This window comes from Nyctibius grandis, chromosome 14 (genome assembly GCF_013368605.1).
Source record: "Nyctibius grandis isolate bNycGra1 chromosome 14, bNycGra1.pri, whole genome shotgun sequence".
NCBI classification, from domain to species: domain Eukaryota; kingdom Metazoa; phylum Chordata; class Aves; order Nyctibiiformes; family Nyctibiidae; genus Nyctibius; species Nyctibius grandis.
Genome location: NC_090671.1, coordinates 11,225,172 through 11,251,067, shown reverse-complemented (window position 1 = coordinate 11,251,067; position 25,896 = coordinate 11,225,172). Strand labels below are relative to the sequence as shown.

The 25,896-nt window shown below is 40.1% G+C and overlaps 1 protein-coding gene across 2 annotated transcripts in view; it reads left to right on the top strand.

Annotated features, from left to right (window-relative positions):
* The window catches only part of TMEM132C (transmembrane protein 132C), a 205,241-nt gene that overhangs the window by 54,827 nt on the left and 124,518 nt on the right, over positions 1-25,896 (top strand). For both annotated transcript variants that reach the window (XM_068412795.1, XM_068412794.1), the window contains one exon: positions 6,763-7,651. In XM_068412795.1, the coding sequence (XP_068268896.1) occupies positions 6,763-7,651 (889 nt within the window). The remainder of the gene's footprint in view (positions 1-6,762; positions 7,652-25,896) is intronic.

The following is a 25,896-nucleotide window of genomic DNA, read 5'->3' as shown; positions in this document are numbered from 1 at the left end:
ATTTTCCTGACAGTTCTGAAATTACTGTGTTCTGCCTCTGCTGGAGAAGAATGGGGGAAGTGTTCACTTCTGTACTAAATCCACAAATGTCTGTTGAGATTTAGTGAAGATTTTGGCTGCAGTAATATACAGAGGATATTTTCTTTAAGGATATGCTCTCAGTATGTGAGATGCCTATTTAATAGAATATTATTGCAGTTTTTAATTTAACAGAATACTAAATAAAATAGGTTAATCTTTCCCACTTAAATAAAATAGGAAACTTGTTCAAAATAACCGATTATAGTGTCTCCTGACAATCGTTACGTGATGTGGTGTAACTGAACTCTGATCTAAATGAAGTTCTATCTGCATCTGGGCTTAAAATATGTCTGGTTGGTTACCAAGGGTGTGTAACTCTCATATATGTGAATACGAATTATACCATCCTAGATCAATCAACAAAACACTGCAATTATAAACTTACCCTTGGACTTCAGGTCTCAGTTTAATAAAACCTGTATTCTAAAAAGATCTGAGAAAATAATTTTATTAGCAGTCGTTTATTTGATGAAATTGCCCTCATTGGGTGCTCACAGAATATTTGAGAACAGGCTGCAATTCCCCTCAAGTGTTTGCTGTATGGATTTCTTTGGCAGATTTATTTTTAACGTCAGAAATTGGTCTCAAGAATTCACCGTAAGCATTTGACACATGACATTGCCTGTGTGCAATGAGTCAAAGAGTCTCTCTGTTCTCTCACTGGATGAGAAAGCATATATGATGGGCAGGCACGAGAAATACAAAATGTGGCTTCTGCAATTACCCTGTCATGTAGGTTTTAATTGATTTTTTTGAATGGTCATAGAACTATAGATTTTAAGCCGGGAAGGAGTATGAGGCTCCAGTTATCCTTGTACTTAAACAGTAACTTGTGCTGAGAAAAAAGTACCTTTCGGAAAGGAAAGCAGTCTTGATGTGAAGACATGGACAAGCCATTGCTCCCTTTATTGCAGTAGTTAATCAGTCTCTGTTAAAAATATGTTCTGAATTTGAACTTGTTTGGTTTTAAGTTCTACTCAGACTTTCTAACAGTGAAATTCCCTTTTCTATATATTAAGAAAAGGGAACTTGGAGGGGATGAGAGTACAACTAAGGTCGTTCTGAGGTCTAAATGAATGTATTTGCTGAGCTCTAGTTCTAAGCAAAATACTTGCTACAAAGATTTTGTACACTCTGAAGTCACTGAATGTGGTGCCGGTATAGAAAATTAAGGGAAAATTAACCAGAAAACATAGCTGTTGACATTTTGTGGTGAAGGAAACATCTGTGCTGATTTAAGTGCATCTTTTCTACTTTTATTCTTTCCCTACTCTGTATTTCCTGAGCTGGAATATGTGATTTGCTGTGCAAGAGCAGGACGGGTTTGTAGTAGAAGAGAATTCAAGGACGGGGACTGCTGTGAGAGGGTGGTTTGTATAATGTGCTTATAGTATGGTTAGCCTCTCTGCGTGCAGGGGCAGCATGGGAATGGGAGTCCGTGTAAGCAGGAGGGGATAATATTTTAGGTTGTGGTGGTGCTCTAAATAATACTAGGGTTTTTTTCTTAGAACTCTAGTGGCATGGAATTTGGGCAAAAATAAAAAATCAGTAAAGTACAGCATTCAATTATAGCTATGTTTAGAAATGGAGGAACAAGGCAGTGGGTAAAGCTGTTATAAAAAGGAAGGAGAAGATCCTGCATTAAAAGTTACAGAGTTCTTGGTGGAAGCTTCAGCTGTACTGATGTGCTAGGGTAACAGGAGAACGCAGAGGGATAGAAATTTGTCTGCCACTTTTCATATGGTTTGTTTCCTGGAAGAAGTAATTATAACTGCCTTTGTGAGGGCCATACAAGGTACAGAGAAAGCTTCTTCCATTACTCTTTCTTTGCATAGGCAGATGTCTTCTGCTTCTCACTGGCTTTCTCTGGCTAGGAGCCTTCTGGCTGCGGTGGCAGGCAGATGATTTCCTTGAAGGCTCACTAGCTCATCAAATGTCAGTCAGTGAAGGTACATGGCCATTGGCCAGTAATCTCCCACCCACAATCTAAACCCTTAATTCCTAGTCCAAAAGAAGGTTGTTTCAAACCAACCTCATAAAATAATAGCTTAAGAATATTAAGCTTTTATGATTGTTCAAGTGAATCCAGCACCCAGGGCTCCAGCTCCATATGAAATCCCCCAAAAGAAAATTCCTCTTACATTAGATTCCAAGAAATAATAATACAGATCAGAATTCACTGTTTCATATCCAGGTCCAAAAATGAACTTGCTAGGTTATAGGAATTTGATCTGTACTGTCACACTGGAGCCAGTGATGTGCTTAACAGATGCCTGTTTGGGTTCAGATGAAGTGCTGCAGAAGCATATGATGCCAGAAGAAGGATTAAAAAGTCACCAGGCTGTTACAAAGGAGGATTAATTAGTTGTAAGCCTTAACTTTTGTTCTTGGCTAAGACTAGCTTTGTTTGATGGTTTTTAATCTTTTTCCATGCCAGATTTCATCTCTGGACAAGTTGTAACTCTTTTTTGATAATGTAGAAGGGTAAAGCATTTAGCAGGCTTGACTTACAAGTAGGCAGTGTAATCGGAGTTAGTCTTCAGTACAGAAATGGTGTTTCTGCATTTCCTTTCTCCCCCTTGCCCATATTCTTGATTTTCATTTCAGTTTGTAAAAGCCCGCATGAACTGGGAGTTTCACTTACTTGAACCCAACTGGAAGGCCAACAAGCATCTTTCTTTAATGATCGGGACTCTTAGATGAAACATCCAGGGCTTTCTCAGGATATTTACACCCTTTAGCTAAACTGTTTGAGGAAGTTCAACTTCCATGATGTAAGTTGTATTTGTATAAATGTGCTTATAGCATTCCGGTCACAGAGACCCAGTTCCATTTTACTGATACAATTCTACCTATATTAGAGGCTGAACTGACAGTGAAAAACTGCTCCCACAACTGATACGGTTGTAGGGATAAAATGCTTAAATTTACACCTTGCTTTAACATGAACCTTTGGAAATGGGTTTCAGTGGTTGAGTAGAAAGAAATTTAAAAGGAGAAATCTGTTCCAGAGCACCTGAAAGCACTGATAGGCAGGGCTGCTTTTTTTTTTCCCCTAACAGGTAGTCTATTTATTTTTCAGGTAGACAAAGTAATCTTATGCTTAATGATTGTTTAAAATAATAACTTGTGATATGAAACTCAGAAAAACCTTACCTTGTTTTAATAGATTCTCTGATAAATTGAAGAACTTTGTGGCTGAGCTGATCAAGCATACAAAAATGTTCTCTGGAAACATTGGTAATTAATTATACCAGGACATGAAGGCTATTGGATAGAGATGAAAAGTATAGAGCAAATCCCTTAAATGGTGGCCTGTAGTTGCTGATGCGCATGGTTGGGATTCTAAAATAAAGTGGACAATTTTAACTACCAGTTTTATCAGTGAAAGGCTTAAAGTGCTTAAATAGTCTAAAGTACAGCCATCACTATAGAAATAGAGCACTCCATTATGTACGGTACGGAAGTGGGTGGAAATCTTTAGACTACAATAAAAAAGCAAAGCTTTTTCTTTTTTTTTTTTTTTTTTTTGCTGTCAGTCTGACCCCGTAGGTTTTGCTGTTTGCCTTCAGCTTATTAAAGCAGAAGTTGCATGGCTGTTTTTCTTAACATTGGGCCAAGTCCTACGTACCTTATCCATGTGATTGATCCGGGATAAATGGAGTGCCTGCAAAAAAAATGAGACCACTGTCTGAGGATAACGTGCTACAGCAGAAGTTCTGGGAATTGTAGAAAAACAGCTGTTAAGTTTCAAGCAGAGATCCTGATCAACAGCCCTTTGATTTAAGGACTTCACTTGTCTCTGCAGCCTGCTGAGTTTATTTCTGTTTTTTGCAGATCTATTGAAGCCAAAGGTATTCCCTCGGTAGCGATGGTGCCAAATCTAGAGTACCCCTAATCGTGGAAACACTTCAGCAAAATGTACCTGAGTGCTTAAGTCAATTAACGCTTGCCTTCACGGAAGTGTTTATGTGCTTTCTTTAACTGGAGCTTGCTGCCCTCTAATATTACATAGCCCTTGGCCTGAGACAAGAGAATGCCTAATAAAGAAGTTCTAATGGTTGATCAAGTCAAATTCAGTAGCCAAACTGACCAGTAAGAAGCTGACTTCTTGTGTGGCAAACCAGGTGTTTTTAAAAGAGGGATAGTATCTGTCAGGTAAATATCAATGATTGCTCTTTGCAAAGGGCTGCAGGAAGGTGACTGTATCTCTGCAGGCTCATTCAGGGTGGGGGAAGGCATTTAGAGAGGAAACTGAGACCAAACTGCTACTGTTTCAGTAAACTAAGTTCTTGTTCTGCTCCTGGACCAGGAGAAATACATAGGCTTGCTGTTTTCTTGAGAGGTCCATGGTCCAAAGCGGATCATCTTTGCATTCCTTATTTCAGTGTTACAGCACTTTGGGATGTAACGCTAACAGATAAATATTTTGATTCATCTAAGGGGAAATCAGTCAGCCCAGGAGGTGGCATTTGTAGATTTCTTTCCAGTGTAATTAAAATGTATGCCAAGGATTGGAGACTTACAGGACTGCAGCAGTGTGCTAATGCAGCAGTGTGCTAATACAACTGATGTTGTATTTTAAATGTGGATCTACTTGACAGAGAGGGTGTTGTGCTGATAATTCACTACGTGCCAGTGTTTTCATTAACAGGCCTCTTACCTTTTTCTCTTTTTGCCTTCTAATTCTTTGTTTATTTTTGTCCAGTTATGGCAGTTTGCTCACTTATGAGAACTGACTCTACCATCCGGTGGTGGTGCATGAATTAAACACGAGTGAATATATCTTAATTCCTTATTTCAAATTTATGGCTGCTGTCCTTTGAGAGCTCTGATTTCCCTCTCCTCTGTGTTTGTTTCTTTCCTCTTTTCTTGATTGCCTAACACCTGCCCCCCAAAGCTATTCGCTTTCCCGGCAGGGTAGTGCCAGCACACGAGCTATGTGCCACTCAACAGCACTGTAGTGAAGGTGTCTGTCAGCAGTAGTCATTTGGTGTAATGACGGGTATGGATTATTTATTACTTGAAAACATTTAATTAAATTTGACTGCATAATAAGCATGCTAGCAGCCAGACATGCTAGAAGGATGGTGAATCTATTGTTTGCAAATATCCTCAAGCTGCAGCCTTTGTGAGAAAGCTGATAAATAGTCTGTCTCTGTAGGTCTTTTTAGAGCTGTTCAGGTGTTCCTGAGTTTCAGGTGAATCTGTGCATTATGGTTACCCTTACAGTTGCCTTTCTTCTTTAAAGAGCTGAACTTACACAGAACTCTGAATCCTGACTCGGATGGGATTCTCGAAGGACACTGGAACTGACCTATGTCTGAGGGCAAGATCTATTTTTAAATATTAAAGACAATCTAGCACTAGATGCATCATTATTCATTTACCTTCTGTACCTGTAGTTAATCTCTTAGTATGAGTTAGGAAGAGGAGTTGTGAGTGGTGTTATGTAATCCAGATGTATTTTAACTGTTCTCCATTGTTATCTACCCTAATTTAGGTAATAAATTTTACCTTTTGACAATATGTGTTGTTAATCTTTATAACAGGAAAACAACATTTAGGTCAGAAGGGGTCTGATGTTCAGCTGAAACTTAAAGTCAGCCAGTATCCTAATTTCTCTCTGTGTGCATCTTGTATATTAGTACTTGTTGAAATATTTATAGCCTGTGATGTGCATCTGTGTTTAATGAACTTAGAAAGCGTAGGTACTCTCAATATTAAATTGTAGAGGTGTAAACCATAGTGCTAGAAACAGTAATACGAGAGCAAAGTTTCTTGATAGAAGAAGAGAGTGAAATGGTGTGTGTCAGTTCTTAGAAAAGCGGTTTCTGTCTTTGGCTGTAGAACAGAAACTGTCTTTGATCTCCTGGGCAGTGTTCCCGCAGGGGTAGTGATTAGCAGTCCTCTGGGGGCTGTGATTCAGTGGACCGTACTGAAGTACCCAATACCTTATGCATGCTGTAACTGAACAGAAAGATTGGAAAGACAAGAGGGAAGTTTCTAAGTGGGCAGAAAGTTTAGAAGGGGGTGGTATGACCAGAAAAAGAGTGGGGAAGGTGAGCATGTGGGTGGTTTTTTTAAAAGACACGCTGTTTACTTACAGAATGTCTTTTGAAGGCTTTGGCTTTGGTTTGTGGACAGTCCTTGAGAGAACTGATGTGTGCAAACTTATGCAAGTTTGCTTGAAGTTTTGTTAGGGAGGAGAGACGTTGCGTAGGAGTGACAAGTAACCTATTTATTTCTCATCCGGGTGATAGTCAAAGTATTCAATGCGTATTTTATAGACTTGCTGTGTATTAGCGAAACACTGCTGCAGTTCAGTTCAGCCATGTAAAATGGCTATTGGGACAAGCGTTGCTTCTGCTGTGTGAATCTTCCTCTTCCTACTCCCTCTGGGAGTATGAATAATTGATCGTGCTGCAAACAACCTGCGTGACAAAATATTTATTACAGATAAATGCAAGGTAGCTAAATCCTGCATTTTTTTTCTTTTGTGACTGTAATGCAAAAAAAAAAAATAGCTACATCTAAACATGTAGCTACACTGTAAATATTTTTTGCATGAAATAATGCTTGTCCCTGACTTACCAGGTAACTCCACTAAAGTTGTAATAAATGTCCCTTTGAACCTATAAGCAGATTTGATCTAACTCACATCACCTTTTCTTTTGTTAGTGACAGAGTGTCGAGGGGTCTTGGACAATAATCAGAAATTCTCTTCATTACCAACATACCTACCTGTGAGCTATCGGATCTTCAGTGCTGAGACATCTTTCTTCCTCAAAGAAGCCAACCAGGACTTTATGAGAAATTCCAGTTTGCAGTCCAGGGTGGAATCATTCTTCCCATATAAAGCCAAGAGACCACCTGTATTAAATGCCAGCTATGGACCTTTTTCTGTTGAACAAGTTGTGCCCCAGGACCTAATGTTAATTTCCAACTTTTTTGGATCTGCCAACAAGTTTACTTATAACTGGAAACTTCAGGCCTACATAATGAGCAACAAAATTTACCTGAGCAAGCCCAAAGTCCAGGTCCTGTTCTACATCGTGGGCAGGGACTGGGATGACTATAGCACCACGGAACGGCTGCCCTGCCTGCGGGTGTTTGCCTTCCGAGAGACACGGGAAGTCAGAGGCAGCTGCAGGCTGAAAGGGGATCTGGGGTTGTGCGTGGCAGAGCTGGAGCTCCTGCCGAGCTGGTTTAACCCCCCCACGGTTGTCACGGGCCGTAAGAAGCCACTGGATCAGTTTGAAGGGAGCCCTGTGGAGCTTTACTATACTATTCAACCGGGAGATGAGAAGGGAGAGTGTACTGCTGAGGATATAAGGAAGGGAAATGCTATCCGGCCAGGAAAAGATGGCATGGATGAAACCATGTCCCACTTACAGAGGATTGGATCTGTCAGCCTCTATAGAGGCCAGGAGACTTCTCAGCTAACGGAGCTACGCCTGGATAGCAATATTGTTGTCTGGTTGCCCTCAAAGCCTGTCAAACAAGGAGAGGTTGTGAATGTTTATGTGACAGTTGCCAACAATTCTACAGTGGATCAGTTCATACTCAGGTACGGTTGGTTGTTTTTGCATGTTTCTAATGTGGTAGCACACAAAGGTGTTGGGGACATGGGATGAATCTCAACCAATTTGAAATTAATCCACACTGAAAGCTGCTCCTAGTCACTGAAATACATTATATTCCTCCTTGAACGCTGTGAAGAGGATTGAAAGACTCCATCGCTAGGAGCCTTTAACATGTATGCCGTGCCATTTATCACATGCCCACGTTATGCAACAATGTACAAAACATGGCAATTTGCTGCTTTAGTGGGGCCATTTCTGTGCAATGACAGACAGTAAGGCACCAGAAAAGTTCTGTGCTTTACAGAGCTTTTAAAATCAGGCTCAATTTTATTGTACAGGGATGGAGTTTAAATGTAGCAAAACTTCAATTATTTGCCTTTCCCTAAGTGCTCTGGCAGTGCTTTGCCTCTCCCACACAGAATAGTTTTGTTATGAGAGCTCTTTAGGAAGGGGTTTAGCTATCTACTTTGTAGTTCAGTAACGTTTGTCTTTGTCAACACATATACTCTTTAAAAAAGGCCTAATGTGTTTGATATTGCTGTTGATTGTAAGGGACTGTTAAAAGTGAGTGCCACTATTTTGGACAGGGGTGGCACATACAGGACCTGGGAACATGAGAACTGCCTTACTGGGTCAGATCACTTTCCTTTATTTTCTTCTTTATCAGTTTTCCCTACTGATCAGATGAAAACCCTTTGGGGATGACAAAGGCTGGGAAGCTTGTTAATCACTGAAATATTTGATGTGTCCTTTTTCCTTGTAACCAGGCTTTAAATTCAAGGGAAATTTCCACGGTGATAAGCAACAATTGCTCTTTAAAGCCTCAGGGAATCAGAGTTTCCCAAAAGATTCTGCACATGAAAGTATGTATTTCTAAGGCTTATATAAATTAGATTAATACATAGTTGACAACTACTGAGGAGAATAGCCTTTAGAACAGGAAGTGTTGCTTGACAGATAAAAGGCTTTTATTCTAAAAAAGGGGGATTTTAGTCATCCCAGAATCATTCTGATGTTTGCAGCTTTGGTTAAGTTGGAGAGATAATCTCCCAGACACCTGTTTACTGAGTGAAACCTCTGTTATAGAAGTCTTTTCTGATGTTGTTGCTTATCTTTTTATTGAAAATCCTTTTTCACAAAGTAGTAGAAACAGAATACTTTTCCACATAATAAGCATAGCTGTGGTGAAAGAAAAAATCCAAACGCAATGAACTGAATGTTTGCTGGGTGGATGGGAGAGAAGATCACCCTTTGAAGGTCTGTGTCACAGTCTTTATTTTCCTGAAAAGTGAGTTGAAGATGAACAAGTTTGTTGAAATCTGGTGATATATTTCTCTGCTCAGAAATGAATCTGACTGTCTAGGCAAGGATATCATTTGCATGCTGAGAGATGCAATAGATAGAGATGATAATGTGGGATGACAGTAGTTGCCTGTGTGAGTTGCCGTTATGGACAAAATGGATTTGCTTTGGTTTTGAGACAGGTGACTGATTTATTTGAGGTGAATAGGCTGACATTGGTATGTTGGTTCTGTGTTACCACAAATGGAGAGCTCAGGCCATGTTCTCTTTCTGAAACACCCTTTTGGTGAAAGAGGATTTGCATTTTTGTTTAAAATTACTTTGAACCAGACACAAGAACACAAGAGGCTGAAGAGACCAAGTTTTTTTTTAAATGGCTTTTGCTTGCTTCTAGTGGGGATGGGCAGGTGGTCGTTGTCTTGAGATGTAGTATAGGGCTGACTCATGTTCTAAAAATCAGCACTGTTCAGTGTGCTTTCTCCTCTCCACCACCAAAGGCAAGAAAACCAATGTGAGATATTCCAAAGCAGTCTTGGTTTTGAAAACTTTGTGTTGCAGGAGTGTTAGTCTCTTGTATCTGCCAAAGATGATGATCTGTGCAGTTGGTAAGGCATCAGGTGAAAGCTTTGCTTCAGGTGTACAGGAGGGTAATTCCATGTAAAAGAAAAGGAAATAGTTTTAACTGTTTTCCTGACACTGCAATAGGAGGGGACAGCTGATACCCACTGGTGAAAGTCATGTGGGACCCTCCCATAAGTCATGAACTGTGTGGCCCGTTCTGTTGACTAGGAAGGTTTCTTTTGTGGTTTTAGTGGCAGAGGGCTGGTGAAAGGCTGGCAAAGCCAAGTTAAGCTTCCTGGTTCTGTAGTGGAAATCTGTTGTCTTCAGTGAAACTTCCTAGGTGTGAAGGAGTATGGAATTTGACCCAGGAATCTATGAAGTGCCTGTATCTTATAGGAAAAAAAAAAAAAAAGCCAAGCACATACAGCAGGCAGGGAGTAGCCAGTGCATGTGCTGGGTCTGCCTAGGGGCTGCTTTAACCTTCTCTGTGGCCATTTGCCTGGTTAGATAGAGGGCTGTATGCTCTCGTACTCATGGGTTCCCAGCAGAGCAATCCCTACATCCTGTGACATGCATTCACATTTAATCATCCTAAAGAAAAACACACCACACATTATCCCCAGGCATAGTGGGTTTGTTTATTTTTTGCTTCTTGTATATTATTCATTGAGGTAATGCAACATCCAGTGCTGAAGCGAACAGCATGTGATCATTGCTTTGGTGGGGGGAAATAATAGCTACAAATCTTCTCTGGCAAGAGGAAAGTAGACTGGCCTAAATGACCTCATATCCACAAATCATTGCAATTGAAACTGTGTTCTCAAATTGTGTCTTAATTCAGAATACTATTACTGTATCTATAAATTTATCAGCCCAAGAACACCAGTAAAGTCAAAGAGAATGACTAATATGACAGGGAATGAAGCGAATTATGCATGGTAGTACATTAACGCAGCAGGAGCACTATCTGAATAAACACAGATCTTCCTTTCTTGCATCTAGTCAGCACAGGGCTATTGCGAAAGCAGTTCAAACAATACTGATAGGTTATAGGATATAGGTTCTGTTCACAGGCCTGTTCCTGTCCTGCTGTGTCACCTCTGCTAAGTCTTTACAGGCAGTTTCTATACACAATGTAGAAAATGCGACCGGTTGGTCAGCATCACTCAGGAAGCCTGTTTCAGCCCTGTTCCTAAAAGACTTCAACTTCCTGTGATGGAAGGGGTTTCAGGTTTGCCATATATTATCAACTGTAATATGAATGGGAAAAAATTTTATAAAAGAGCTCAAGAAATAGAGAAGGGGGAAGAAAATACTGTACTGCATTCCTGCCATTGGGAAGGATTTCTGGGCCCTCAAAAGAGAGATGAATTACACTTACTGCTGACTGCTCAGTGAGGAAAATTACTGTTACCTCTAGCAGTTGGGTAAACAATGAACAGAAGAATAGTAGCATCAGTATAGGACAGAAAAGCAAAAAAACTAGCAATATTTAAAATAAAGATCATCTAGGTCTTCTGTGCACTTCGCAGAGCTGTTACAAGTTGACACCACTGGCTTCAGCAGAGCTACTGTGATTGATTGTCACTTCACCAATTACTGTGTACACACGCTTTTCTAATCTGGGTCATCATTTGGGGTGTATAGTCTGGAAGGATTAGAAAGAAAAATCCTTAGGGCAAGACCCTGTTTTTGAATGCCTTTATGAACTGCCCTCACACCCAACAGACTATAAATAAGGGGGAAAATCATAACCATACTGAAAATAAGCTATTCTTGTGAGGTTAACTTTCAGAAAGTAACATGTCACTGCATGTGTATGCTGAGATATTCGAAGGTAAGTAGGAAGCTGGGCACGTGATTTCTATTTGTACTGCGGGGAAGTTGATGAGCAGAATGCCTTAGACAGCCTTGAAAAGGTTGGCCTGTGTGCGTTGTGTGTTTGTTCTGTAGCTCTAAATACTTTTCCAGCTACTACACCATTAAAGGATCCTTCCATCTGTTTTTCATGGCATGGCATGCCACATTTGATCTGGCAGAGCACTGTGCAGCACACGGTGTGGGGTGCTAAGTGTTTTACGTTACTCTGCTGGGCAGCAGCTAATCTCTAACTCACTCTAGAAGATGCTGAACCACCAGATAACCCGATTTACGGGAGGTATTGAGTGGGATAAGTAAAGAGAAAGGGGATAAAGTTGTTATCTGTCCTGATTAAAGAGGTAAAAACAGTGGTACTTTTTTTTTCCTCTCAGGCTTCTTATTACAGATTTTGCAGTGCAGCTCATTCCACCTGAAGGGATGTAGGTTGTAAACAGTGTTACTGAATTACCTTTGTCCAGCAAACAAATCAACCCAAGACAATGGATAATTAGTAACAATAATAAATCTACAGATTGGAAGAAGGATAAAGGATAAATGCAGTGAAGAAAGCTATTAAACCCATCAGCTGAGGCAGCTTTATATGGCGGTTCCTAATGAGTATTGACAGCAGTGCGGTGTTAGGTAGTATCAAGAACAGCTAAAAACCTAGAGGAAGATGCACACACAGAGTAGCACCACAGAATAGCCATAGCTAGAAAAAGTAGTTATGATCATCACATGTGTATACTGCCTGCTTGTAAATCTCAGTATTTCAAAGACTAGATTTTGTGATCTGGCTGTGAATAGCCATTTTGGAGGAACTGGTCATGAAAAAGTGGAATCTCCAGCGCTAGCTCTGCCTGTTTCACATGGGAGACCTATTTGAGCCTCCCTAGGGAGTAAACCACTCAGAGGAGCTGTCTGTGCTTGGCGCTGCCCTCAGCTGTTCTACCTGCTGTATATAAAAGAAACAAAAGTAATAACTTTTCAAGCAGTTACTGTTTAATTTTAGATACTGACATTTTAATCTTACCTTATGATGAAATAACCTTTAGTACCTTGAAATTTACCTGTGCTTAATTGTTGGTTTGTTAGTTTTTAATGCTGCAGTGTGGTGGCATCACTGCAAATGCAAGTGACACTGTAATGACTAACTGAAGATGAAGTTCACCAGAATATGTAATACCAAAACCAGGGCTGAGTTCACTCTGTTTTGTGTTAACTCATAATTTGGGACATAGTATCCCAAGTACTTATTTTCCACAGTAAATTGAATGCTGATTTTCAACTGTGAAATGAAGAGTGTGGTGGGTTTTTTTTATACTGCTTCACATTTTAAAACTAATGCAGCTCAGAGTGAAATGGAGAGACAGAATGATTTGGTGGGATGCTCTTCTGGGCGTGTGTGTGTGCTCGAGATGTGAATTGCAATAAAACATTTTTCGTTTCCTATGCAGCTTTGCGTTACTTAAATATTTAAAAGTGATTTCACTGCACAAAAGCATTTCGGTCAACATCTGAAGGGAGAGGAGTTTGAAGCCCTCAGATTTGCTTCTGTTGTCTCAATATTCCATGGTACATTTTCAATAGAAAAGGTCTCATTTTCAAAAATTGAGACCCACAGTTTTACTTATTGCACCAATGTAAAAAAACCCCACAGAATACAGCCTCTGAAAGCTAGATTTCCTTTTAATAGTGTCTTAAACCTTCTCTTTAGACATACATCTTGTATTCTGAGGCACAGATAAAACTAAGTGGCTAATTCTTACACTTCGTAAAGAAAAGTATGTATCTCGGGCACTCTGGGTTGCAAACTGCTCTTTGCTCTCGCCTGAGATAGTTTATGCATTCATCTTGAATAAAAAAGCAAACTTGCTGACTAAGATCTTTCAGAGTATTCTGTGCACCTTTTTCTTTGTATCTCTTTTTCAGTAAGTCAATTTTTAAGTCAAGACTGGCAAATAAAATCAATTTGCTTGCTAATGAACCTTAATCAGGGTGCAGAGAAACTCTTCCCCAGTCTTCCAGCCCATCAAAGGGGTTTCCAGTTATTTTGTTATTGGTATGACCCACGAAGTCAGGTGCTAGGCCAGAGGTGGTTTGCAAAAGTGTTCAGAACTGTGAATTATGGCTTGAAGGGGTTCTATATTTTCATTGATGGAGGGTTTATATATTTCATTGTCTAGCGCTTAGCCTTGTGAAACTTTAATTCTTATTGATTTTTTGGTTTTCCTTTCTGTAGAATAATTAGTAACAATTCAGCGACAAATCTACAGTGAAGCAGGTTAATGGCAGAAAAGTAGTGGTTTAGTCCTCATTGTGCACTAATTACGAAGTCAAGAGACCTGGATTCTCTTCCTACTTCTGTTGAGGACTTAGTGTTACTTTAGGCTTACCATTTTATCCCTGCTTACGTCTTCACCTTCTCAGGTTGCTTGTTTGTACTGTACATAATTCAGGGAAGAGACTGGCCCGTGCTCTGTGTGCAACATGCAGTATAGTGAGCATCTGATCCCCACAGGACAGCTGTGTATTACATAATACAAGCGACAGTAAATCATACAAAAGTTGTTACACTGTGGGGATTATGTTTTTGCAAGTAACAAAGTGTAATAGCACCTCACAAGTGCTTTGTTAAGATTTCTCCAAAGTAAATGTGTGGTTAAAAAAATCATAGCAATCATGTGCTATCTTTTTTTATATTCTGCTTCAGTAAGCATTGGAGACATAGTCTGTTGAAGTACTCCTAATTGCCATTTACTAGAGAATGTGATAGACTAACAGTAAAAGGGTAAACATTTCCCAATATAACTTTAAAAAGCATTTGTGATGTAAAAAAATACTTTTTCAAAGAAGAGAATGTGTTAATGCTATTTTGAGAGAATGGTATTACACTCCAGTTAGTTTAATTTCATTAGCCCTTAGCAGGCACTTTTCATGGACATCAGAGTCATACCAGAGGCAGCTGGGTCCTCCAAACAAGTGACGCAGTCTTAAAAATGCTAGGCTGGTAAGGATGGCCTTTAAACAGAGACTGAGAAAAGGGGCTCTTCACCAGAACAAGTGAAGAGGTGAAGAGCTCACTTGAGTCTGTGGTTGCGGTGAGTCAGGTTTGGTGAAGTTTAGAAAGGAACTGATTATTAACTTGAAATTGAAGCTACCTAGAAAAGAGAAAACGGGCACTCTTCCCCTGACCCTCTTTAAAAGCCTTTAAAAAAATGTGGTGCTTGAGAGACCTTCTGAGTAATTCTATTGATGTCTCCAATACAATGTACTCCTTCATACTGAGAATAAACCATGGCTTTTTTAGAAGGCTGAGTTTCTGTTCCTTGCTTTGGAAGTAATTTGCTGACTGACCATGACTGAGTTGCTGGAGCACAGCTTTGCAACCAGTGAGCCAGGAAGAGACCTCAGCTCCTGAACATACCAGGATCTAAGCACTAAAGTTCAGTGGTGCTGAAGTCCATAGAGTACTCAGCACAGGGAGTCAAAAGTTATAGCTTCCAATTTGAAAACATTATCCTTAACACCCTGATCAGCTGCCTGTAAAGTGGAATTCCTATTATGTAGGAGTCTTAGAGGACTTAACAGAATCAGTAGTGTACTACTTGTAGGAGTGTTCTTTGTATCCTGAAAGCAGGCACTTCCACAGTGCGTGTTCAGCTGAAGTCTGTGGGTTCTTTGAGCCAAATCCAAGGCTATCTCCGTGTGATTCTCAGCTTTCCTGGTTATGTGACAGGTAACACCTACATTTTTCTAGGTGCAGACTAACACATGAAATCCAATCAGCTGAGTGTAGATAAACCTGAACTATATATATAGTTTATATAATAACTTTATATAACCCAACTATAAAACACATTTGGACTTTTGCACTTCAGGCTTGTATGTTTGAAAACTTTCTCTACGATGTTTATTGGAACAGTACAAGGAATTGATAGGGGCCGTGGCAGAGGGAGACCATAAATAGAAGAGAACAAAATTATTGTATCAGCAGTCAGCCAGAGAATTGCTAGCTATCGATGCTGCTTCAAGTGCTGGAGCTGCAGGTTTTGGTTAACTTTTGGCAAATGCATGTGCATATCTGAGTTTCAGAAACTGTATATTGAGGCATCTTGTTAAAATCCCCTCTTGTAAGTAGTTTCCCTTCCCATCGCCTTTAGTCTCGGCAAAGTAGTGAAGTCATTCCTGGCTGCTTTTCCAAATACGCTCCAGCACGTGTTGCTAAGCGCACGCCAGTGCCTCTGGCTCTTGTCCTGTTTGAGATGCCACTCTGAGGTGCAGTGTGTCTCCTGCTAGTTTCTGCTCTGCCTGACCTTTCCAAAAGCCTGTGCATGTGCAAGGCTGCTTAAAGATGAGATAAGGCACCTCTACTTAATTTCTGTTTAGACTATTAGCCACTTGTGTGACTCAAGTTACAAAAGTTAATTAAATCCTTGGTTACTTGCCTAATTAGAAACAATGGTGGCTCATTAAAAGATCATACCATGTAAACCTCAGTCCTCCCAAACCAGCAGTAGGTAGGGAAATTTCATACTACTGGGACTGGATTTTAGTTGAACCAAGATAATGTTTTCTGGCTGTCTGAAAAAGGCTGTGATCTGATGCATTAGGAAATCTCCTGGGAACCCTCAGTGTGATTATCTGACAAGCTGTTGGGTTCCAAGGCCACTGGAAGCAAGAAGTGTGTGAACCTGTAGGTCTGAATGGAAATGAGTATCCCTGAGAAAAATTGCATGACAAGGCTTTAAAACCTAGTGCTTCTGTTGAAGCTGTGGAAGCAGTAGTGACTTGCTGGAGTGATGCTGGGAGGGACATCAGCAAGTCATAGCTCAGGGCTTGCAGGGGGGAAGATTTGGGATGGGGTGGAAGTATGGGGAGTAATCAAAGAGTACCTGGCTGAGTAGAACTGTAAAATGTGATGTTTTTATCTGTATTGTTTTATTGGTGCTGTGGGGCTCATTATTTAAGACAGAAACTGTCAGAATGAAGTTTCTGTTTTGGCAGACTACCGCTTTTCACTCATGACAATACATACAAAAAGAACTTAAATTATTTATATGTTCTTATGGCACTTTACAGTTAAAACTTCCACAGAAGGTGTGGAGATGCTGGGAAGTGCTGCTCTGCACTTAAGAGTTAATTTCTACAGAGTGCTGAGCTTTCCTGTGAAGTATAGAGTGTTTGACTCTGATTTTTGTCACAGTTTCCTTTGGGACCCCACCGGGGTGCTCTGTACTTCCTTGAAATCCCACCCTGCCCTGCCCCTCCAGTGAGTTGTGTGCTGTTGTGTGTAGTATATTCTTGAAAATACAGTTGCATTTCTATAGACTTCCAGTGCACAGAAGAGCTGATTAATTCATATTTAGATGAGACTGGGTTAAAAAGAAATTCAGCATCTTTTTTTGTCTGGTTCCTGGTGTGTTACAAAATGTCTCTATTAGCAAAGCTGCCAGGGGGTTAATTTGCACTAACAGTCTAATCATCTCCAACAACATCATTTCAGGTTTTCATATTGCTGCTTAGATCAGCAAGACTAGAGAAAAGAAGACTTGAGAAATAGCGCATATCTTAGAAGAGGAAAAAAGAAAAATGGGGAGAAGCATTTCAGACGTAGCTCTCTGCATTATCAACTGTCAGGCTGCTTAAAAAGATTTGCTTTTTCTTACAAGCTCTGGCTCTAAGATGTAAGCCTTGATTTCCAAAGTGCTGTGAGACTGAGCTCTCTGTACAAAAGAGACAGGCTCATTAAAGGGAATATGTGGTACTTACACACCAAAGTCTAGAGCTCGATTCCTCAGCCTCCCTGATTAGTTGTTAAACAGAACAGATAAATAATTGTGGATCATGAATCACGACTTGATTTTGCAGATAAGAGTGCCTGACATACTAGACCATAAAGCCATACTTAGTCTTTCACTTGCACATGAGTGCTGGGGTAGGTACTTCAGCCCTGTGGGTGATCATTAAGGCACAAATGTTGTTGCTGACCAGCCTAAGGGGGTTCCTTATTTGGCACATTGGACATTTGTGGATCCTATTTTGAAGAAACTAGTTTTTCCTATGGATTGCATGGCTGCTTACTCAGGACTCTGAGATTTGCTATGGCTTTTGAAAAATTAGGTGTTGTGATGCTAATTGCTGGAGTCACTGAATCACTTGGTGTGCCTGGTCTCAGCAGGTTGTAGAAACACCACCAGAAGCAACAAAAATATTTTTCTGCTTGAGGTTATGTCTAGCTTAGAAAAAAGTGCTGATTGCCTAGAGAGTTCTTCCTATGGAAAGGAAACACCAGCCCACAGTAGGAGCCTGTCAGTTGGGAACGTACCCAAATTTAGTGCTGTCGAACATAATGAGAATATTCAGACTTTAGGCTGTTTTTTATCCCTCTGAGTTTGAGACATTCATGAGAGGCCATGTTAGCACTAGCTTCTGCTTTTCTCTTCCGTAGCAGCCTGATTACAATTTTCTAGTATAAGGGAATGATGCAACCTCTTTTTTTTGTATGTACTTAGTTGCTGTGGGTTGTATGATGATGATAGTGGACGGTGTACACTTACATGTATTGTAATATTGTTTTCTGAGACAGCATATGATAAAATGGTGGTGTTAAAGTATTAATTAATTTGTTTACTCAGTACACTGTGAAGAGAACAGAGCTGGTCTGAATGGAGTGACAAGTCAGCTGTAGCATCAGGAGGGTTGCACAACCTTGCAGGTAACATCGTGGCAGCATTCAAGTAGGTGACTTGGATGCTTGACACTGGACTTTGATTTACTGGTGGGTACTGCTGTGCTTGTGGTAACACGTGAAAGTGGTGATTCCAGACCTAACGAGCAAAACTTCACAACAGGCTCTGAAGGGAAGTGACAGCAACCTTGTGGCTTAGGTCTGTTAGGGTCTGAGCTAGGTGACATTGAGCTTCAAAGCAATTCCGCAGTGACTTTTGTGGTGAAGTGTTAGTATCTTAAATCAAGCTGTTCTAAGCCCTAGAAAGGATATTGCAAGTGGCAGTCTAGCCTGGACAGAAATGCGTGATGATGATGTGTAATCTCTATTTTCTAAGGCTCCAGGGTACTGCTTAAGAATTTTTCTTTTATCTGTCTGAGGCAATGCTATTGTAATTGATACTGGGCAGAAATATTGACGTAGTTGAGTGAAGATTTAATCAGCTAGCTATAGGCAGTGACAGCTGGTTATTTTTAATATTTTTTTGAAAGATCTTTAAAGAAATCATGAATAGTTGTTAAGAAATTAATATGCCTCATCTCTCTTCATGTTACTAATGTATGGCTGTGCTCTCATCTATAGTTTGCATTCTTTAATTTTCATAGCGTCTCAGGTGATGGGTGCTTTGTCCATTGCTATGGTAACAGCTGTTTTTCTTTCTTACTCAAAGTAAACATTGACATAAAACCCACAGTAGTGTGTTCTTTTTATTCATTGTGTACCCCTAATGGATGCCATAGCTGTGCAAATATGTCATGATTGTAGTGGATAGAGAGCAATAAACTGAAAGTCTAGTGCCCTGGTATATCACTGGTTTCGCCTTTCAACACACATAATTTTATGTCAGCTACTTCAACTCCGTTTTTAGTCCTACGTGTGTTTAATTAGATTTCAAATACTTCAGGGTGGAAACAGTCCCTGACTGTGTGCTGGTGAGTGCTTAAGGGAAATGAGATCTCAGAGCAGATGAGACATGCTAACTTTGTTTTTGCTCTTAAACAGCTCCATTTTGAAGTTGAATTGATCCCGTGAATTTTTGGCAGTTGTTCAAAATCTCTCCTATCCTTTTTCTGAACAGTAAGAATGGGAGTAGCAGTTTTCCTGTGTTAGTATTTCTGTTTTGTCACCTTAAAAAACGCAAATGTCTCATGAAAAGCTGTACGACACTGTGGTAGTCTTAATCCTCTCCACGAGCCTCTGCTACCCAGTTCCCGTCAGACCGCGGTTCCTCAAGACCTGTGTGGAGTGATGCAAATGCAGAAGGAAGTGTTAGAGTTCCTCCCTCGCAGCAGGGGAGGCGATCTGCTCCGAGTCCGAACACGCAGCAGCCGCTGTGCCAGCCCCACCAGGGAGAGCTGGTAGGTCTGGCTGTTCTTGGAAGGAAAAATGCTGTTCCTTCTGCAAGTATTTTCTAGGGTTCTCTGTGTTCCCTATCACAATTATCTGATAAATGTAGCAATTATCTTGTTGGTTTACAGTTAAAAAAAAAATCTAATTTTTATCTGCAAGAAGAGGCTTGCATGTTCGGTATTATATTCTATATGCTTTTAAAAGTGATTCAGATGGAACCTCATTAAACATCTTTACATCCCTCTTAGGTTCATCCCTATTAACTATTATAGGGATTTCCCATGAGGGAATGACTCTGTACCACCTTGCACTAAAATCAAGCACAATTTAGTCTGATAGGCCATTCTGTTGGGAGCAATGACATTAAAAATGCTGTGCATGGATAGAAGCGTTGGCAGGATTGAAGTTATAAGCCCTAGTTCTGCAAAAAGACTATTCATGCACTTAGCTGTATGTGCTGTGGCCAAAGTTAAACATGTGCTTTAACTGTTAAAATCAAGATCACGTTTTATGAAACTCTTTTTATCCTGCAGATGGGAAAGTGCTATGCACTGCAATGGATGTTGTTGAAAGGGGTCTAATTGCTTACCCATTCGGTATGAATCAGATGATACTTTCCTACTTCTGCAGAGTATTTTGAAGTAAAAGAATCACACAGCTAGGTTTTAAGTAGTACTGATTGTTCAGGTTTGGGGATATTACTCCTTTCTTCCGTGTTAGTAAAGCTAATACCAGAAAGTGTCATTTTTGGGGTGCCCTGCCTAACGTTGTACAGTAGGCTTATTAGGTAAGAGGCTCAATCAAAAGAGCCACAACAACGCTCTTGTTCTTAGCGCTAAATGGGAGTGAGTCATGGCGAGATCTCGGCTGGATGTAAGAGCGATCCCTGGGAATGGGAACTGGTCAAGAACTTCTTGTTCTAGGAAGCTCTGATTGTTCAGAAAGGCAATGATTGTCCTCTTGTGTTGCATAATTATATCCGCCTCCACATATCCCACTGCTGTTCATTCCTGTTATGTCTTTTTATTTAAGTCCTAGCTATTCAAGGAGGAAATTTAACAGATTCATGGCAAGAGCGAGTGAACGTCCTTCTCTGCTCAAAAGAAGTCTCAATGGATAAGGAATGTTACTTTGATAATTGTTTAAAAGGTGCTTAAGAGGCCCCTTGGGCTAGTTACGTTGGCTCTATGATTCGCCTTTTTGCCAAACACTCAATTGATTCAGTCAGAAAAAAACAAAAGAAGAGGAGAATAAATGCAAGAGGACTGTAGTAATTGGGTTTTTATAAACATAAGAAAATTAATCAGTCATATTAAAAATCACAGTTGCAACTCTGAAATATACACATACTCGAGCATTTGTTCAATGGATAACTGTTTTTATCTTTTATTTCTCTTTTCCGTAAATATCAAAAGGAAAGAAAAATAAACAACACAGTTTAACTCAGTCTGAGCATATTCTTATGGTCTGAAAAAATAAATGGTAAACTATTCTCTGTTCCATTTTAGAGCTTCATCATTCAGAGCAGAAAAGAGCCTTGTGTGGGAATTCATTCCAGATAGGTATTTTGGAGAAAATGGAAGTCTGGATTGATTTTGGTAGGGAGTTCTTAAATCTGGCCGTTTATGCTTCTTACATCTTTTAGTGTGTTACCTAAGGCTTAAAACATCCTTAGAGAAGTGTTTCTTGTAAGATTCCAAATGAGTGTTCCTGACCTGGTAGGTAAAGCTGATTGTGATTAATAGTCAGACTTGTTAAGATCAGAAAAAAGAAAAACATCCTAACTGTCACCTGTGATTAAAAATGACTCTGCAATGTTTGAGTGTGGAAATCCTTATATCATCAAAGCAGATTAATGTGGACAGTTGTAACAATTTGGGGGCAGGTTCTGTGAGTACAGGTTGCTCATCTGAGTAAAGAGCCTTGCATAATCATACTTATCAGATGGGAAGGAATTTTGGAGTGCTGTGTCTTCATGCTGTTTTCAAACACCTTAGAAAGAGGAGATCCAGAACAAAGATGCCCATACAATGTAGGGTAGAGATGCCCAGCTCAAGTGAGTGGCTAAGTGATTAAAAACTTGGGCTGAATCGAGCTCCAAGCACACCTCGTCACTATAAAACTTCCTGGTCTTAGTCTAGTGTTACTGCATTCTTTCCACTGCAGTATTCTCTGTTTCCTCCTTGTCACAGTCAATCTGTATTACTCCATTAATTACTGATTGGGCAAGAGGCAGCTCATCCTCTTCCTCCATCGAGCCTGTGTGCAGAAGGCTCTCTGCACTGCTGCCCCAGCCAAGAGCGCGCCGCTGCCTTCTGACTGCTCTCAAACCTGGCAGATGGCTTCACTGACTGCCTGTTGCACGTGCTTGAGATAGACTTAGCATAAGCTGCTCACAACGTTTGCTGGGACCCGTAACCCTGCTGTGAAGTATATTTAGAACAGATTTTCTTATAGGCACAAGTATGATGTCGTTGCAGAAGGGTAACTGTCAGATGGGGATATGTGGAATGGAGACTGGGAAACAGCAGCTGTAAAATGTTTGCTTTTTTCCACACTCTAGTGAGACAGGATGATGCTTTCCAGCTTTTCCTAAGTTGAACCTTAGTTCTTATGTTTAACTTTTGGTATGTTTCTTGTGCAGATCCTGATGGGATCATTTCAATTAGGCTTTATATTCTAATATGAGTAAATTTATCTGAGTAAATATGTGTTGGTTGCACTAGAACTTGAGATTTATATTGCATGAACACTCAACTGTTTGGCTAAGTCTGTCTTTTTCTTTCTCTTTAAGCAGCCTATTCAGTTTTTTGCTTTATCTGCACCTTCCACTCCTTACATTCTCACTGGAGAGAAAAATATGGAGATAAGAGCTGTAACTTCTCTTGTCTGATTAAACACAATGTGAGACTTGCATTTGGTATGATACTGCTTGGGCTCTCTTACACAGGAGTAATAATATCTTTCCAGCCTGTGATGAGAGGGGACAGAATGTTATCACAGTTCCAGTGTTTGTATATTAGATTTCCACATGGTCAGACTTGAAAATAATAATGGTGAGAATGAGTCTAACTTCTCCGAAATAATAGACTTCTAGACAAGTTCTATCTTATCCTTTATTGTAATGAAGTAAGTGTGTTACATTTTTATTACATAAATATATATATAAAAGTATACTCCCTTGGTGCAAGTGGTACTATGTAATGATTAAACCAGTAGGTCATGGAGTAAGATGCCATCCCCAGAGCCACTAGATGAAACCGCAGTCTTTTGTCACTCAGTTGATCCTTCCATGTTTCACGTCCATCAGCGTACTGGGACTGTAACACTGAAGCCCGTCACCCCTCACAACAGATCTGGTGATCCTTCTGAGAGGGGTTGTGACTCTTCCATGCAAATATACAAAGACTTAGGAGGAAAAAAAGTGTGCTAGGTGTAATTTTTTCTCTATCATTGCACAAGGTTTAGTTGCAAATCCAGTCCTTGACCTACCTAAATACAAGAACCGGTTGAGGCCACCACAGACAGCTGCTAGATTGCCTCCAAGAAAGCACAATTTATAACCCTGTCCCCTCTGTACCAGGGAGAGGAGTTGGAAGTCTGCAGGCAGCACCTTTCAGACCACTCTGCAGCACTGCTGGAGGCAACGCACCTGTTTTAGCCAAAGGGCCTCCAGAAGCTGCTGCTTTGGGTCGTCTCTGCCACCGCTGTCACCACGAGCAGCGAACCAGCAGCTCCTCAGCCTTTGCACTCCTGTGATGTAAATACATGATACTTTACTGATGCCAGTGGACTTTGGATCAGTTAGTAACTACTGCCCAGCTTTATTTTTGCATACTAAGAGATTGCTTTTGGCGTCAGGGGAATTTATTTCCCTTTGAGCACAGTCACAGCAAAGTTTGATTTGTACCTTTTTTAAAAGTGCATGTTTTAGCATACAAAATCCAATGCATCCTTTTGTAGAGCCAAGTGGACTGTTGTTTTCTTGTTTGATTTGGCTCTTCTTGCTTAATCTGGAGCTGTGCCAAAACCATGAATATTCATGACACTGTTGAACAAGATTTTTATTGAAAACAAAAAATGGATCTGAAGTCTTTCATTTGTCATTCTGAACTTAGCTAGTGAAAGCCCTGTGAACAGGCACATTTATCAGTGAGGTTTTCTTGGGGTTTTCTGCTTTTGTTTGCTTATTGAATGAAAATTCATTAGGGCCAAAGAGTACATGATTGGCCACTAAGCCTAATGTTAAGATATTTCTGTATACAATATGAATATAACATATATGAAATATATAAATTAAATTGTACTATTGTATTTAATTGTACTATATATTTAAATATAAAATACTTTAACAAGTGTTGAGCCTCAGGTAAGAATGTACAAGCAGAGGACTGATCTAGCAGAGTTAACAAAAGCTGATGTTCACTTTTACCAGGGCCAGTGTTCATATTTGAATCCTATCTGCTGGGCATCCTGGCTGTCCTGCATGCAGAGGGGCATCATCATTCCCAAGGAACGCTCTTTCTTGAGATTACAGTGTAAATAGATGGGAAGGCAAGTGTTCAGCTAACCAGTCTGCATCTTGATGGTACCAGGAGTTTCTGTTGCTCTGAGTGACTCTACTAGGGTCAACAGAGGTGGTAGGGAAGAGGGCTAGTCATGGTTTCTTCCTTGGCTGTGGTCTTCTGGATACTGCTTATGCATTCACCAGTCTCAGAGCTGATTGCTGAGTTCCTGTGCAACGTTTGAAAGAGGGAGAAATGTCTTTCCTCTGTGTGTGTACGTATATAGATAGATGGAAGAGGGGAAGGTGAGAAGAAACTAGAAGAGCAATGTAAGTGCAAGGTAGCTTTCTCTTGCAGCCTCTGGCCTGTACAAGAAATTAAATAAGCTTAGCTTTTAGGTGACATATGCAACTGATTTTAGATATCCATGCTTATTTATTTTGCTAGGTGAAATTCTCCTGAGAGCTATCTATTTAGCCCTGCAAAGCAGACTAGCTAGTATCTTCTCCTTCCATGTACATTATCTAGGCGAACAGTGTCAGGAGAAAAATATCTAGGGATGTGTTTGTACTGTTAGGTATGATAGGACTTGGATCCTGACTGGGACCTTTTTTTGCCCTGTTTTAGCTTTTTTTATTAATCCAGGCAGTCTGGTGTTTTCGTAATGCATTTGTACTTCACAATATTCTAGTTCCCCTCATCAGACCATGCTTTCTTCTGAACTTTGTTGAAATGCCTGTTATAACAAGGGGTTTTATCCAGAAATATTTTTCACATGATATGTTCATTTTAGAAACCATGAAATTCCCAGGTGTGAGCTTTCCACATTGACAAAACTCTAAACAGATAAAGTGTTGGAGATGGAGGAGAAAAATTGTGTTTTTCATTAAATGTAATTATCTTGGTTCTGTAAAAATCACTTTCACCACATGCTCTGTTAGTCCTGTTGCAATCAGTGATAAATATTTGCTATAGATATTAGTAGGAATTACTTCAGGCTAATGATCTGAACCATGTCTGACCCAGGATTTTTTGGAGTGTTATGATAGTGCCATAAAATTCAGCTACTGATGCATGTAAACGCTATATAAAGGTTACAGTTAATGACACGCATCTCAATTGTTCCAAACTCTGATCCTGTGATAATTTAAATCTGAGCCAAAGCTTTCATTGACTTCAGTCAGGACATGATCAGGTCAACAACTGAGTGCTTGTGCTAAGGACTAGGAGCCTGTAACACCACTCTCTAACTCCTGATTACCACAGTTTCCTCCTTCAGCAATTAGTCATACTGTTAAAAACAGATAATTAAACCAAGACATGTCCAGAAAGGGAAGTAACTTCCGAAGTGCCAGACTCCCTATGGAGTTGTTCATACACGAGTGCTAATGAGGGCAGAAGTACAGAGTGAGGTTGAACAGAAGCAAGAGAGATCTAATATAGAAGTAGGGGAAAGCACCACCACAGCTTTTTTGTACATTGGTGGAGGTCTGTAAATATATTACCAGAAAATACATGGAATAAGTGATAACAGTCCTGGGGTACATTGGGGTGAGCCTTTATCTCCCTGTGGATTTTTTTTTTCCAGTTCCTAGGATGGCAGTGCAATAGCTGAAGTTTGCATGCAGAACTACAGAAAGGGCCTGGGGCATCCTGCCTGGAGAAGCTGTGTGCAGAGAGTGAAGATGACTTTCAAGCCCTGGCTTCAGAAACCAGGGAGGCCCTGGTGGTAGAATTGTGGGAAAGTATTGCTATAACAACAAAGTATTTGCTCTTAAAGAGGGAAAAGTATGTAGCACCATGGAAGAAGGACAAGGATTCAAAGGGAAACATATGTCTAAAACATACGGGTCAAGCTTATTTGAAAGGAAAATTTGTTTGCTTTTGATTCTTTGTAACATTTCCCATGGAGACTAGCAAA